Below are 16175 nucleotides of genomic sequence, written 5' to 3'. Positions count from 1 at the left end.
ACGTTTTTCTGCTTCACACAGAAAGCAAAAAAACAAATCTGCAAACTTGCAGGATAAAGATTGTAGGGACTATAGAATGTGTTGTTTTTGCATTATATACTGTAATGTATTTGTTTTTGATTAAATTTAATTATACTGTTTTGTTTATGTTGATTCATAAAGTAATACATGCGATAATTTTTGAAACAGACATGAATGTTAATTTAAGGACCAAATTTGATGACCCATGATTTTATCAGTCTGTTTCTTTGAGTTGAGAGCCATTATGAAAGTGTATCCTTTCATAACAGCCTTAACTCTACATTCAAACAGAACAATAAAGAGGAAGTGTTGTAAGCATTTTTGACATGCCTGAAAGAAGAAGAAAAAACAGAATTACTGATGTGACAAAGCCAGAGAGGGGGGAGGTTCCTGGTTTCGGCAACAATTATTCCCAGGCACTGCAGGGTTACAAAGCAACAAGTGAAGGCTGCAGCTGAAGTGTCACTTTCCACACACAAGTCGAGGGACAAGAACTGTTCTTCAGACATGAGTCAAGGTAAGAGATGTGGCTGTCAGCCTAAATGATGTAAAAATAAAGCAAAGATTTCTCTGTCCCTGTTAATTGACAGAGTCAGATCACAGATCTTTGATGTAATGTGATGAGCGGACATGGTGGATGACATTTATTGTAGTATGTATCTGACATACTGAAATGTCTTTCTAATTATTTGTCGTTATTTATTATTAGTGCAGATATATCAAGAAATTGGTCACATTTAGATTTAATTAGATTTTTTAGAACAAATGTCAACAGACTTCATTTTTAATTGGTGTGATGAAAATGTTTCTTACTGTGTCTACACACAGTCTTGGAAATTGAGCGCTGTGATCTAAACATTAAGCAGAACAACACTGACCATCACACGGAGCTGAATGGAGAGCAGCGTCTGATTGTCAGGAGGGGACAGCCATTTAGGGTGATTTTACATCTGAAACCTGGCAGCAAAGGGTTCAAACTGGGTGAAACAAGTTTTACACTGATCGTTGAAACTGGTACACTTCTTTCCATTCCATGATTAGATTTAAATGACTGTAAAATATAAATATTTGGAAGGTACAGGTTTTGTTTTTGATTTACTGTTCATGCTCCCCCAGGTCCACTACCCAGAAAAGACTCAGACACCAAGGTTTCCTTCAGTCTAAGTGACTCAACAGTAGACACACAGTGGGGTGCATCTGCTGTCAGTGATCCCTCAGGAAACAAGGTTCTTGTGTCTATTAATTCATCCCCCCGCTCCCCCATCGGAGTTTATTCTCTGATTCTGGACCAGGGAGGGAAGAATACCAGTTTAGGACAGTTCACCCTGCTTTTTAATGCTTGGTGCCCCAGTGAGTGCATTAGGTTTTTTTCTTCAATTGATCATATGTTTTGACTGTTTGGCTCTACCTGCAACTTACAGCACAACATAGGTAAACATAAAACATCTGCTGCCAGATGTGAGCTAATGCATCATCATTCTGTCTCCACTGACTCACAGGAGATGCTGTTTACATGCAAAGTGAGACAAAGAGATGGGAATATGTTTTATCACAACATGGGCAGATCTACAGAGGAACATATAAACACATCAAAGGGACACCCTGGAACTTTGGACAGGTAACACAATGTCTAAGAAAGTTTTTATTTCAAGAATTATTTAAGTCAATTCAAGTTTACTCTTGTAACAGCATTGAAGTAAAACACACCCCAATCCCTGTTTGCTGCTCAGTGTTATCAAATAGTGAACATTCAACTCTCCTGTCTTTGTAAAGTTTGAAGCAGGAATACTGGATATCTGTCTGAAGATCTTGGATGAAAACCCCAAATTTGTGTCTGATACTGACAAGGATTGTTCAGCCAGAAGAAATCCCATCTATGTGACCAGGGTGCTAAGTGCCATGGTAAGTGTGTGTCCAGACTTTAGTGCGAGATTATACACTGTGGATGCCCGTAGCCATTATTTAAGCTGTGCAGGCAACAATTACCAGGATACATGAGAAAAAGTCTTTTGTATGTGTTTCATCCTTCTGCCGGGCAACCTTGCTCCTTCTTTTAATACTTTGTTTTCTAAACTTTTGTGATGCAAAGCAGTAGCAAAGAATTAAATCCAGTCTGCCATATAAATCCTGATGAAAGTTAAAATAGTTAAAATAGAAAGGTAAATGATAAATCAGCTACTCCTACTCCTAATTTGCACTTTGTAATGTGTTATATTACCTATGGCAGATGCACTCGTGTATGCATTGGGTATAAAGATTATTATATGCTTTATCATTATTGTATGATTTATCAGATTTATTTAATTCTTTCATGGCAAAAAGTGTAATTTACTCTAATAGAAAAATGTAAATGCTACAACATACAGTGACTGCAGCACGCATACAATATAAACATAAATTTAGTAGCCTGAATCACAATCCAGTTGTGCTGCTGATTGGTTGTATGTCTTGTTCTTCCTGTGAACCCATACTCTATTATAACCTTTCTTTCTTGAATTATATTATAAGAGGATGTTTTTATAGTAAATTTGCCTCTAACTCATCTAACGTCCTCCTGCTCTCTGTCCATGCGCACAGATCAACAGTAATGATGACAGGGGTGTGCTGGTGGGGGAGTGGGGGGAGTTTTCAGGTGGGGTTCATCCAGGAACGTGGAACGGCAGTACGGTCATTCTGCGCAAGTGGGCAGAAAGTGGTCCCGTTCGCTACGGCCAGTGTTGGGTGTTTGCAGGTGTTGCATGCACAGGTTGGTGTGGGCCATAAACATACGGCATAAATTGTGGTTGATTGTTTACAGATTGAAATACTTTTTAATTCGTTACATTTTTCAGTCCACATCCACTAGCACACAATTTAGCCTTTTGATAAGAACCCTAAATCCAGAATTAAGCCTTATGGTTTTGTAGCCATCTACAAGTATGTGACAGAACCTTTGTTGACAGCCTGTTGTGATGAAATGTTGCTCACCTCTCTCCCTCAGTGTCCCGTGCCCTGGGCATCCCATGTCGAGTGGTTACTAACTTTGGATCAGCTCATGATACTAATGCCAACCTGATTATAGAAAACCTATATGATGAAGATGGTGAAAGAATATCTTCTGATTCAATATGGTGAGTGTATAGTAGGGACTGAGCTATTGTTATGTTTCTTTACATTTTCTCTTTTGTTATGTTCAGTTTTTTTACATTTACACATTTCCCAGGAATTTTCACGTTTGGGTGGACAGCTGGATGACTCGTCCAGACTTGGGGCCAGAGTATGATGGGTGGCAAACCAGTGACCCAACCCCACAGGAGACAAGTGATGGTCAGCCTTGATTTAATGCGTATTTGTCTTTTTCTTCTTGGTTTGTCCCGTGGGTTTGAAGTCATGTGAGCTGACTACTGTTATTCCACACTAGCAGACACATGGTGTGTTCCCATGGCTAATCTTAAGATTAGCCGTGTTATTGATGTACCTGACATACTGAAAACCACTAATGTGAGTGATGAGGAACTTTAAATACGGTTACGTCAGCAGCATTTGTCGCTAATGAGTTCAACTCAAACTTATGGTAGTATAATTCAAATTATGTAACATTTTACCTTATGGTCTTTGGATGATTTTGGATAATGGACATAATTGTTATTAAGATATTTACTGCAAACTGTTTACATGCTTTAAATTGTCAAAACTCTCTGGAAGTGGCCCAGTGTGCCTCACCACACATTTAGGTTATTTACTCACTGCTTCACATCCTTCCCTCAGGTGTTTTCTGTTGCGGACCAGCGTCACTGAGGGCTATCAAGGATGGAGAGCTGACCAGGAAGTATGACACTCCTTTTATTTTCGCGGAGGTGAGTTTCTGTTCGGAGCTTTCATTCAAATATTTTAAATTCTATGTTAGAGGTTTGAATTTCTGCCAGGACTTGATCGAAACTAACCCAACAAGCAGACACTGATTAATTTCTGAGACGTTATTTAAGAGACACTGTGTTTTTCTATATCTATGTTGTGTTAGTTCGTGTTATTTTGTGTCACTTGTGGATACAGGTTAATGCAGACATTGTGGACATGGTGTGCCTGTCAAATGGAGAGATTGTGAAGTTTGGTGGATCAACTAAATCTGTTGGATGCTTCATCAGCACCAAAGCCGTGGGTTCAGACAAGAGGCATGACATCACACACCAGTACAAGTATTCAGAAGGTACTGAAGAGCAGCATGTGTACACACACCCTCATTACATGCTGCACATCTGTGATTTTGAAGTGGATTTGTGTTTGGTGCCGTTTCGGAGCTTAAATATGTTTAAAGTTATCTGTAACCCTGATGGCTTACAGGGTCAAAAGAGGAGAGGCAGGTGTATGAAAAGGCTCAGCATCACAACAAACTACAGCAGCGAGGAGAAGAGCCAGGGCTCCATCTCAAGGTGTGTTTTACTGTTCAAGCTAAGCTTAGATATACTGTGAATAAAACTAAACACATTAAAGAAAGTGATATGTAGTCTAAGTAATCAAAAACCCAAAGCTCCAAAAGGGTCATCATCTGCCTTTAGCTCATAATTGCACTATTTTAAATACAAAAGAAATTGATTTATTATGTTTCAAGAAAAGGCAAAATCACCAATATATGGAAAACAGAAAATCATTTTCAAGAAAGAGGAACAATGGTCACAATGTGTAAAATCCACCAAGGGCATGACAGACATAAAGTGCACATGTGATTGTCAAACACTGCAATTTTTTTTAGCTCTGGTGATTTGTTTACACCAAAGTTAAAACTTTCCCTGAGTGCTAGACCTATTTATTTTGCACTTTGTTTAACTATGAATCTAAATCTAGGACAAAACTAAGCTTATGTATATTTTCTTAAGATTGTAGAATAATCTGTTTTAGATTTTAAAAAAGAACATTAGTACTCCAATTTCAGTTATGAAATGTGTAAAAGTCTTATTCATATTTTTTTATTGTATTGTCCATGAATGAATCTACACTAAATCAGTCGATTTTTAATTCTCCTTTAAGATCAAGCTGGCTGAAAACATGATTGTGGGCTCAGACTTTGAGGTACATGCCATCCTCACTAACAACTGCATGGAGGCAAAAACTTGCACCTTCCTGTTCTTTGCCAGAGCCGTTGGCTACAGTGGGAAACAAGGGGAGGGCTGTGGATTTACTTCAGAGAAAGTGCAGGTGCCCTCGGGTGAAGGTCAGTTCTGATCTTTGTTAGAGGTTCAGATGTTCACACCACAATATCTGATCTGTAGATTTATTATTTAAAAACAAAAAGTGCCTTGTTCTCATGGTGAAATTGCAGTAAATGCTCATAATAACTGATTTCATGTGTATATAATGTTGTTTTTCTCAGAAAGGCGCCTCTCCCTCACACTGCAGTATGATGGTTACGGATCGGTGATCACTTCTGACAGGTTGATCCAACTATCAGCCATCACCATCGATAAGCAAACCAGTGACTACCATAAAGCTGAGAAGACCATCGTGCTGGACGAGCCAGTAATAGAGATTAAGGTATGAATAGACGGAGGGAAGAAATGCATTCACGGGCAATTAAACCTCTGATACTTTTTAAAGAAGTCAGTACATAACTAAATAAATAAGATTTGTGGATTTGGACAAAGCAGACACTTTCTGAGCACTTTCATTACCATTGCCCTTGTCTTTATTTGTCACAGAAAATCACAAAGAACAGTTTTAAATTCTGTACTTCCTTCCCTTGATTCACTAAGACAGTTTGAGTGTAACTGTAATCTTGTCCATTATATTGTACGCTCTTTCACGTCTGCCTGAAATAGTGTGTTGAAAAGCAAAATGTACACTTTTTGTTAGTGTTTCTTAGTGCCTTCTACTCCTCTGTTTAAATTGGTATCCAGAAATCACCTGTATTCGGAAATCATGGTATTTCTTGTTTAAGCCTTCTTTCTTATTTTTTCTCAGTTGTTTTTTTCATTTGTTTGTGCCAGATAGTTGGCCTGACCACCCCATTCAAAGCATGTAGTTTTCATGATTCATGGATAAATAGAATAGAATAAAGACAAATCATGTAGCTTACTATAGAGTACTATTTACTGACCACTCAAGCATGTACTGTACATGATTCAAATTATAGGCTAAATCAAACAGTGTTACAGGTAATCATTTAAAATATATTATCATTGTATTCTGTTATTTAATTGTACAGGTTTATAGTGACCTCATTTTAGTCATTTACTGTATTTTACCACCTCTTCCATGATGAAACCTGTGAACCTGAACCCCTCTCTGCAGCTAACAGGACAAGCCACAGTGAACCAGACTGTGACCGCAGAGCTGACCTTACTGAACCCTTTGCCAGAGCCACTGCTGGACTGCAGTTTCACCATAGAGGGGGTCGGCCTCAACGACAGCAAACCCATTACAGTGAAGTAAGTCAAATGTATCGCGTTTCAGGTTACTTGAGAATATTTATCACCTATTTTGTTTTATTAAGTTTATGCCTATTTTTTCTTTTATGGATGTAAATGTCTCACTCGTCATTACATTGGTATATACAATTTACTGATGGTGTTTGGTGCGATATGTAGTAATAATTCGTACAATAATTAGTATTTCTATTATAAATGTAGGCTGCTTACAACAATGTAAGAGATTGTTCAGTGATTTGTGGTGAGATACTGTACCCACAAACAGAATTACAGTTAGAATATCTCAAAAATGATTATGACATTTATAAATTAGGTTCCAAGGACTGAAACATATTTCCTGGGTTGCGTAGGAAAGAATACTGTAATATTAAACTTCCTTGATGATTACTTACTGTTTGTTTATTGTTTTCATATGATTTCTGCAGAGTTGGAGCTGTGGGCCCCAAACAGGAAATCAAAGCCAGTGTAGAGTTCACTCCCAGCAGTGTTGCCTCTACTGTGCTTCTGGTGAACTTTGACAGCGACAAACTGAGGAACATCAAGAGCTTCATCACTGTTGTTGTAAAGGAATATGGCAGTATATAAGCCCAAACAGGCATAGGCTGTTTTTGTTTTTTGTTTTGTTTTTTAATGTTGTTGTTTAATAGGGCAGAATGTGAAGATTATGGCCCTGTCTTTGGCATACAAGTATATATGTATAATATGCTATGCTCTTTGATTTTCTATGTAGTTTCACTTACAATAACAATGATCCACATGCCATAAATATTCCTGTATAACTGTACACCCTTACTGTCTCTGTATGGGCCTCAATAGAATAAATAGCTCCACAAAATAAAGTACTGATTTAAACACGTGTTGAATGAGATGCTATGAAGTTGTATTCATCTTAATTTGAACACATTGACACCCTGGATTTCTTTGTGACCTTTGTGACCTAAATTGTTAAGCGTCTTGCCATTGGTGTGAGCATTTATAAACAAGTCCGACGTCTTTGGAAATTCTTGTGTACTCTTTACATGCTGGTGAGCATCATTGGCTCTAAAATCTCCTTTCTTTCTGGCTTTCAGAATGGATGTCATAGAAGTTCATGCAGTTTTCAGGTCTCACTTGTCTTTACTGTTTCTGTAACATTTAGAATATTTGTCAGAAAAATGCCCATATGTGGTCTTGCAACAAATCGGCAGGTTATCACACAAAGTGGAAAATCCCTGCATCTTAACCCATGGATTAGTAATAACAATAGCACTGCTGTCTTTTTATGCAAAGAGACATTTATTTATACAACAATACATTTCATAACGAGATGGATCACCATCACACCACTTTACCCTCCTCCACCTCAGACACCTGAAGAGAGGGGCGAGGGGCTACATACTCTGCAATGTTGGTGAGCCCATACACCACACAACAGCTCAGGGCGCTGCGGGAGATCTTCATCTCAGGGACATAGGACCAGTGGTCAGCTTCAATATTGTAACTCTCGACGCCAACAGTTGTGGAGAAGCCGTTAAAACCCCCAACCACAAAGAGCCGATCATCGATCACTGCAATACCATAATTGCTGCGGCGCTGCACCATAGAAGGCATATCACTCCAGGTGTCAGTGTCGGGGTTATAGGCCTCAACAGTCCGAAGACGTGCGGTTCCATCAAAACCACCAACCTACAGAAGAACAGGTGAAATATAAATACGGGATGTCTTTAACTGCTTCTTGTCTGTATGTTTAGTGTATCATTTTATACTTTCTTAATGCGCTACTGGCCTTATGGTACAGTATGAGTTAAATTAAAGGCACTTTAGGTAAAAGTACAGATACAATCAGTAAAACCACTGATTATTGACTGGTTCTACATACCTTTATGGACAAAGTAAGGTACACCATCTCTTAACAATTATATGTGTATATCAGTTACTTAACTCATTCCTTTTTCTTAAAAAAGTGTTGACAATTCCCAGTATTTCACAGTAATATCTACTCATTTCAGTTTTCCAAAATGGTATTACTATATATTAATACATTATTGCCTTCAGACAAACCTCCTTGTCAGAGAACACTGACTGGATTTGTAATACATTAATAAGAGTCTTAGCACTATTTGAGATTTCTGTTAACAACAGCTCTTCAAATGTTTGTGTTTCTGAGTGTCTCTGTTAGTGTCCACTTACTGCAAAGACGTAGCCTGAATACGTGACAACCCCAATTCCACTGCGCCTCTTGCCCATGGCGGCGATCATCGTCCACTGGTTTGTCTCTGGGGTGTAACATTCCGCCGTTAACAGGCACTCGCTCCCATTGGAGCCACCACAAATGTAAATCTGGGGAAAACAATAATTTGTTAAACTTTACTTGATGATTTCTCTTTGAGGCCAAATGCTGGAAAAGTTCAGTGTCTATTTTCTCCTGCCTTGACACAGAGCTGCTGTTTCTCAGTTATTTTCAGCTGATGTTTTAGTACTACCCACCTTGCCTTGGAGTGTTGTGCAACAAGCATTACCCCTCCGAGCATTCATAGATGCAATTAAAGTCCACTGATTGGTTCTAGGCTTATAGCGCTCAGCCGTTGACAGCCGATCACGTCCATCATAACCTCCCATGGCATATATGTACCCATCCAGCACAGTTACACAGACAAAGCAGCGTCTTGAATGCATTGGTGCCACCTCCTGCCAGGTGTGTGTGCCCAGATCAAACCTTTGTACTGTGCTTAACTGTTGAATGTTGTCAGTGCCCCCAACACAGTAAACTGATCCATTGAGAAAAGCAGTGCCATGGTAGGCTCGTGGAGTCAGCTCATTGTCAGGTATTTTGACCCAGCAGTCTGCACATACATCGTATGACTCAATGCCATTGGTGGGACCTTCGCCACTCCAGCCTCCAATGGCCAACAGGACAGCAGCAGGAAGGCGTGGATAGGCCAAAGGATAACATATAATAGAGTTGGAGAAGTCCTTTGTTCTAATGTCCAGCATGTTCTCTAAGGCCCTGCGGAGAAGTTTTCGACACTCTTCACTCGACTTCATCACTTCATTGTCATCCACACTCTTTATGACGTATTCTGGAGGCATCAAAGCCAGCCTGACCTGGAAGGAGATATGAAGATAGAGTGTGGATCATGCTGCTGAATTTATGATAACGTCATTAACGATGTGTAACAGATGCAAATCAAGGTGAATGTAGAGACAGTTCTATAGTTTCCTTTCTTACTTGCCTTGGACAAAAGCAAAGAGATGTGTTCTCTGCGTTCCTCAGTTGAGTCGGTGACCCATCGAAGGATGGCCTCAAACACAGTTTTCTCCTTCTTTACAATTAGTTGGTCATTTTCAATTATTTTACCAAGTTCCTGTGCTGAGAGCTGCAGAAACTCTTCTGAGGTGGTACCAACCACCTCAAAGTGATTCAGGAGGAACTGGAAGGCCTTGTTTTTCATTTCTGGGTAGTAACAGTTGTCAGTGAACCTCCAGATGCCAATGCAATTATGTGGATTCAGCTGCTCGACCAGGAAATTACTACAGGCTTCAATGATGCCCATTACATTGAAACGGTCAGCTGTTACAAAAAGTTCTTGTACATTCTCCTGTGTCACAGGAACAAAGTCGGTGTAGGCAAACTCAATAATGAGCTTCATCACCTCAGCGGACACATTGGGAATTTCAAAAAGTCGATTGTCTGAGCTTGACCAGTGGTTAAAGAGAGCTCTGTGAGCCAGGAAAATAAAGTGTTACCACATTTTACATTTATATTGACAGTACATGAAAATGTAAAGCTTCTTTTGCCCATGTGAAAACTGCTATGACATTTATACAATGAAATGCCCAACAGAAAAAGGAATTTAGACTTCCTTCCAACCACTGCATGGGTTGGTCTTTTTCTAATCAGTTTTAATTCCCATTTTAAATTTTGTAATTAAAACGTGAGTTAAGTAACAAAATAAAACAATGTGTTTTGCTTATGGAGGAACATCCCCATTAACACCCAGTACCTAGCTCACCTGAAATATGTGCTGCAGTTACACAGGATGACCTTGTGCACATGAAACTCAGCGTTGTCCACTCTGATCACAGCGTCACAAAACTGCTTCTTCAGACGGAGCTCGTTATACACTGAGCTGCTCGTACTCATCTTTGCTCTTCAACTTAAGATCTTTCACTTGTTGTAACTGTCTGGTGCAGGTTTCTGTCCTTACTAGGCACAAGTTTCTAGTTGTGTGAGAGAGAAGTGTGCCTACCCACTCAGGTCATGATGAAAGCCTGACCATGCCACACAACCTGGTCGTTAACGGCAACAGTAACTAGGCTCAAGAAATGAATTATGACTTTTACCATAGTGGTGTACAATGAAGCAGTTGTAGTCTAGATGTGGCTATGTTTTCTTAACAGCCAATCCACATGTTGCATAAATTGAGTATTAGAGTTCAATATAATAGTCTGGGTACCCCTGGATATATTACATTTATTTCTATTTTATTAAAAGTAAAAGGAATAGCAACCCCTGCAGCAAAAAGACATTAGGAAATTTCTTCAAATGTTAGGACATGTCTCTGCACTGTCGTCCCGTGGCTTTTTACATGAAGTTTAACAATCTGAAAATGTCCTACAGCTATCCACAGTACTTACAGACCACTAACCTTGGATAAAATGATCTGCCAATAAATAGTGTTAATTCATACTTTTTTTTTTTTTATGAATGCATTGTAGGAATTAGTTTAACTTTTTTACTTAGATTTTTTGACATAGATTTTTGCTTTTCTTGTACCTCACTTGTAAGTCGCTTTAGATAAGCGTCTGCTAAATGACTAAATGTAAATGTAAACTTTATGTTGATTGGATGTGGTTGTTCAGTGCTACCTGAGTTTTGTCTATGAAGGACCCTAGTAGGAGATAAGGTGGTTAAAAAAACTTTACACGAAGTATAAAAATGAAAACGAAACAGAAAATCTCTCCAAGATGGAGAACAGAAACAGGCACGTGACACAGACTAAGTAAAGATTGAATATAAACAAGAACATAAAACTGATTATATAACTGATTATATATGGGGAACCTGATAGATGCAGACAAACATACAGGAGTGACGGGGGAACTGAAGAAACTACACGGGCGAGATACAAAGGAAACTAATCTATGTGGAGCTGGAGTGACAGGGAAAGAAAACACACACACACACACACACACTTACACACAGTGAACCCCAAACCAACGATTTTAGTAAGAAATAATTAACCCAAAGAGGTGCGCACTTGCAAAACAAGGGGCAGACCTTAAACAAATAAACTAGAGATTGCACACATTCAAGAAGTCAAGTTTTAATTAGCAGAAACCATAAATCAAATGTATAATGCAAATTTTATTTAACCAGATAAATCCCAATGAGATTTCATTTAAAAGGGTTACCTTTCCAAGAGGTCAGCAGCACACATCATAAAATGTATATAGTTTTAAGTGCATGTTACAAACAATAAGTTATAATAAACAATTAATAAACACTCAGGTATTGCATATAGTTTATCATTACATTTATAGTTTAAGTCCAGAAGTTGAAGACAAGGTAACAATTTAAAAACACAAGCACTGTCCAATAGATTTTCTGTGTTTGGTGATTAGGAAAGAACAGAAGGCTTCAAGTGAAATGAGTTCTGATATCTTTACCTCTGTTTGAAGACTATTCCAAGAAGAGGGGGCAGTGAAACTGAATGCTCGTTTTCCTATTTCAGTCCAAACAGGAGGAACAGTGGGTCTATAAATGTCACACGAACATAAAGCAAATGGTGTGTATATACAGAGCCAGATAAGGGTAGGAGCAAACAAGATAAGGGTAAGAGCAAACAATCAAATCAAATGCTAAAACAGAAGCACGACAGACAGGGAGAAAGCATATAGCCATAACTAGTGTTCAAACTAAGGCAGGCAGACTAAGATAATCAGATGAAAACACCTTTGGCCAAACCTCAGATAAAAAACAGAGTCCAAAATCAGGCACATCAAAATAAAAGTCTGGGGCAGGAAGTGAAGCTGATGAAACATGACAAAATGAAGTTGGGAAGGGTCATGACAGTTACCACAAAGTTTGAGAAAACTGAAATGCAATTGAATGGCAATCAACCTGCTTTATCAGGACCAAATAAGTTCCTTTCTCTAGCATGGTAAAAACAAAGTCTTAGACTTTGTATTAACATTAAAAAATGGAAGCCATTTCACACAAAATCTTTGTAATTTCTTATCCCACATTTCATCTAGTTTGATGCAGACTTTCACCGACAAAGTGAGGACCTAATAAGCTGTACTATTAGTTTATATATGAGCAGTAAAAAAAATGCATTACCTGAAGTAAATCAATCAAGATTCTAGGCCCAATTGTTTTATAGTTACAATGTTGGGGTAATTTCTATTTACTTTTAGTCAATTGAAACAAGAAATTAGTTTTATAGTTAATTAAGTTTAAGTTCAGTTTATACATTTTATATTTTAAAAAATAGTTTTAGTTTTAATTAATTATAGAAATGTTGGTCTGGACTATCTACCCACCCACACCTCTTAAAAGGGAGAGGATGTAATCGCAGGCCACTCTCTGCCTCTTGATAATGAATTTCTTCTCCAAATCTATTGTAAGTAATTGGGTAAGGTATTGTAGGAAGGTACGTTCACCACACATGTTCAACAAAAATAGTACAATGCAATGGTCACAAAAAGTGTACAGTACTTGCCACTGTGGTAAGAATTTAATTTAGAATTAAACTTTTTAACACTTTATTTTGATGTTCAAAGGAAATACATAGGAGGAAAAAGAAAGGAAAAAGAAACTAAGTGGGAAAAACTGAACCCATTAATACTGTGGATTGCCTTGTCTCTACAGTTTGTTTTATGACATATCTATGTTCCAGTCTTCATCCTCCATTTTTTACTAGCTATTAACAACCTTTTGAACAAATATTTGTTTTTTCTTGACACAATATTTCCTATTTCATATTACAAAAATACAACACTATACAATGCCTAGGTATATCATAAGAATGATTTATATTTACTGCTCCACATTGTCTCCAACATGGCTGTGTTACAGACAGAATTTAGCTTCAGATATTGGGGGCGACAAAAAAATCCAATGACACCACGTCTGTCAGTGACGAACAGGTCGAGCCGTGCTCCGGGCTACAAGCTCCTCTTATTATCACGGCCGACCACCCATACTAATTCATTCTCGCTTTCTTCCTGTGAGCTATTGTAAGCTCCCTCAGCGTGTTCTAGGAAGCTGTAATCTGCCTAACAGTTCACAGACGACCAGTAAAGGAGCGCGTCGCTGAACGCAGTATTTCAGCCTGAAATATGCTGGATAAGTCCTTTGCAAGAAGAACTTAGGTTTGCACAGTTGTCGGGGAACGGTGTCCACGTCAAGGCGAGTTGTTCCTGTAGCTACCTTGTATCCACTTACTGGTATAGCATGGAAACCAGTGTAACTCAGGCTAGCTTGTCACAACATGACAACAACACTTGCTAGCAATAGCTTGTTAGCTTAATCTCCTAAATTAAAGTCTAGCTAATGTGTTATGGCAAACTGACTAATGACTGCAGTAGGCTTGGAATAAACCCCGCTGCCATCAGTTCACCTAAGAGGCTAACGTGTTGTGACGAACCTAAAGTGAGTGTGGAAGCTCATCTGGGTTTTTACTACCAGTACTCATTCCAAAGAAAGGCATAGCTCAGTTGGTAAAGGCAGTTGCTTACGAACCACAGGGTGAGTGGTTCGATCCCCCTGGCTATATGTCGAAGTGTCCCTGGGCAAGACCCTGAACCCCTAACAGCCCATTTCCCTTGCGGTTGCGTCAGGAAGGGCATCCGGCGTAAAAACTGTGCCAAATCAACATGCGGACAATGATCCGCTGTGGCGACCCTGAACTCACAGGATAAGCCGAAAGGAGAGTAGACTCATTCCAAAGAAAGGCAGTTCTTCTCTTTGCTCCATTCTAGACTTTCCTAGATTTCCTAGACTAGATTTTCCTACATAGACGATTATTTAATATGCTCCCATTCACAGGAGCAATCAATCAGAGATGGCAACATGATAATAACAAAATGCCATCTAACTCCAGCTCAAAGCACAGAATACTTAGGGCTGAAACTCCCTCTCTTATCGGGTCTTATTAACAGAGGGGAGAATCGCTTCATTCAATGCCTCTCTAGATTTCACCTGGGGACAGTGGTGTCATTCACACCGTGCCTGTGCCTCCACCTCCTAGGTCTCATGGCTTCTGTCGTATCGGTAGTGCATCTGGGAATACTGACGCTGGGTCGTGTCATTGCAACTCTGCCCTCGTCGTCACTTCAACTATACAGTGATAGTGACTCAGCCCTGACTCGCGGCTCTCCCCCCATGGAGAGAACTGTCCAGGCATCAGGGGTGCAGCTGGGGGCGGTGCTAACCATGATAACTCTTACAATGGATGCATTGTTGACAGGGTGGGGTGTGACTCTGATGGGCAGTAAACGGCGTATGGTCCCCAGGGATGGCTTGTTGGAACTGCTTACTGTGTTTTGGGCCCTGAAGCATTTTCTGAGTTTTCTTCAGGGTCATCATGTGTTGTTGAAAACAGACAACACTACAGTTGTAGCTTATATCAACTGCCATGGCAGAACCCGTTCTCTACAGCTACAAAGATTGGCCCAGAAAATAATTTTGTGGAGCAGCACAAGGTTTCTGTCCCATGCTACATGTGTGCCAGGCATTTTGTATTGGGGGTGCAGACTTTTCTTCCAGAGGGAACCCCCTGTAAAGGGAATGGAGGCTTCAGACACAGGTGGTGGAACAGAATTGGTAGAGATTCGGACGGAAAGAAGGCCCCAATGGGGATGGACGCTCTGGCATTCCCATGGCCGAACGTCCTACTGTATGCTTTTACACCTCTGCTTGATTCTCCCAACACTAGCCAGAGTAAGGGAACAGGGCTCGTCACTTATTTTAATAGTTCCTCATTGGCCACCAAGCACTGGATAGCAGAGATAATTCTACTGCTAGCAGACAAACCATGGCCCCTTCCGGTATGGAGGGACTTCCTGTTCCAGGCTCGGGGGAAAATCTATCATCCTCACCCAGACCAGGTGGCTCTCTGGGCCTATCACATAAAAGGGGGAATCTGAAGGCAGTGGGCCTGCCTCTTGGGGTCATTGACACCATTCAAAGTGCTAGAGCCACCTGAACCCTGGTCCCTTTACAGTGGTAAATGGCAGGGTTTTGAAGAGTGCTGTGATGCCAGGAAAACCATTCGAGTGTTCAGGGGTGGATGTGCTTTGCTTCCTTCAGGAGTTGTTGGAGAAGGGGAAGGCTTTCTCCACAATTAAGATCTATTTGGCAGCTATCTCTGCTTGTCAGGTAGGTTTTGGTGACAAACCAGAGGGGCAGCATCCCCTGGTTTGTCATTTTGAGAGGTGCTTGTCACAAGCTTCCAGTTTTTAGGCCGCTAGTCCCACTGTGGGACCTGACAGTTGTTTTAGATGCCCTCTCTCACCACTGTGTTGAGCCCATTGATAGTACAGGTTTGAAATTTCTCTCTATTAAAACTGCACTGATATTAGCATTGACCACCACTAAGCGGGCAAGTGATTTGCAAGCTCTGTTGATCCGCCCTGTATGTCTACAATGGGCCCCAGGCATGGTGTGCCTGCGGTCAAATCCAGCCTTGTGCCTAAAGTAGTGGATCCGTCATACCGGTGTCCCACTGTGGAGCTGTTGGCTTTTCATCCTCCCCATCTCTATCGATC

The 16175-nt window shown here is 40.0% G+C and overlaps 2 protein-coding genes across 4 annotated transcripts; one reads left to right on the top strand and one right to left on the bottom strand.

Moving 5' to 3' along the window:
* Positions 1-412: 412 nt before the first annotated feature.
* On the top strand, positions 413-7274 carry tgm2a (transglutaminase 2, C polypeptide A). Of its 2 annotated transcripts, none has more exons than XM_067527602.1 (15): positions 413-538; positions 850-1035; positions 1138-1371; positions 1521-1639; positions 1795-1923; positions 2638-2767; positions 3002-3131; positions 3224-3327; positions 3769-3857; positions 4054-4207; positions 4342-4430; positions 5026-5209; positions 5369-5529; positions 6286-6422; positions 6848-7274. In XM_067527602.1, exons 1-15 carry the CDS (start codon positions 529-531, stop codon positions 7005-7007), a joined length of 2016 nt encoding a protein of 671 aa, XP_067383703.1. In that variant the 5' UTR covers positions 413-528; the 3' UTR covers positions 7008-7274. The 2 variants fall into 2 exon arrangements, with proteins under 2 accessions (XP_067383703.1, XP_067383702.1); XM_067527601.1 differs by having other exon boundaries at positions 2599-2767.
* A 441-nt stretch (positions 7275-7715) lies between these two features.
* On the bottom strand, positions 7716-12347 carry LOC137139827 (kelch-like protein 10). Of its 2 annotated transcripts, none has more exons than XM_067527603.1 (5): positions 10415-12347; positions 9635-10121; positions 8889-9506; positions 8592-8741; positions 7716-8087 (listed from the first exon to the last, which is right to left on the bottom strand). In XM_067527603.1, the coding sequence occupies exons 1-5, from the start codon at positions 10543-10545 to the stop codon at positions 7740-7742; spliced, it is 1734 nt and encodes a 577-aa protein (XP_067383704.1). In that variant the 5' UTR covers positions 10546-12347; the 3' UTR covers positions 7716-7739. The 2 variants fall into 2 exon arrangements, with proteins under 2 accessions (XP_067383704.1, XP_067383705.1); XM_067527604.1 differs by having other exon boundaries at positions 7717-8087; positions 12072-12345.
* Between the last annotated feature and the right edge of the window lie 3828 nt (positions 12348-16175).

Source organism: Channa argus, chromosome 13, assembly GCF_033026475.1.
Source record: "Channa argus isolate prfri chromosome 13, Channa argus male v1.0, whole genome shotgun sequence".
NCBI lineage: Eukaryota > Metazoa > Chordata > Actinopteri > Anabantiformes > Channidae > Channa > Channa argus.
Note: the sequence above shows the minus strand (reverse complement) of the source record. Positions and strands in the feature narration are given on the sequence as shown.

Bases quoted from the DNA above. Each gene is read 5' to 3' on its own strand.
- tgm2a (XM_067527601.1), top strand. The intron at 3,132-3,223 runs GTGAGTGTATAG...CACATTTCCCAG, and splicing joins ATATCTTCTGATTCAATATG to GAATTTTCACGTTTGGGTGG. The intron at 4,431-5,025 runs GTGTGTTTTACT...TTCTCCTTTAAG, and splicing joins AGCCAGGGCTCCATCTCAAG to ATCAAGCTGGCTGAAAACAT.
- LOC137139827 (XM_067527603.1), bottom strand. From the start codon at position 10,545: ATGAGTACGAGCAGCTCAGTGTATAACGAGCTCCGTCTGAAGAAGCAG. The intron at 9,507-9,634 runs GCAAGTAAGAAA...ATCTCCTTCCAG, and splicing joins TCTCTTTGCTTTTGTCCAAG to GTCAGGCTGGCTTTGATGCC. The intron at 8,742-8,888 runs GTGGGTAGTACT...TGTTTTCCCCAG, and splicing joins GCACAACACTCCAAGGCAAG to ATTTACATTTGTGGTGGCTC.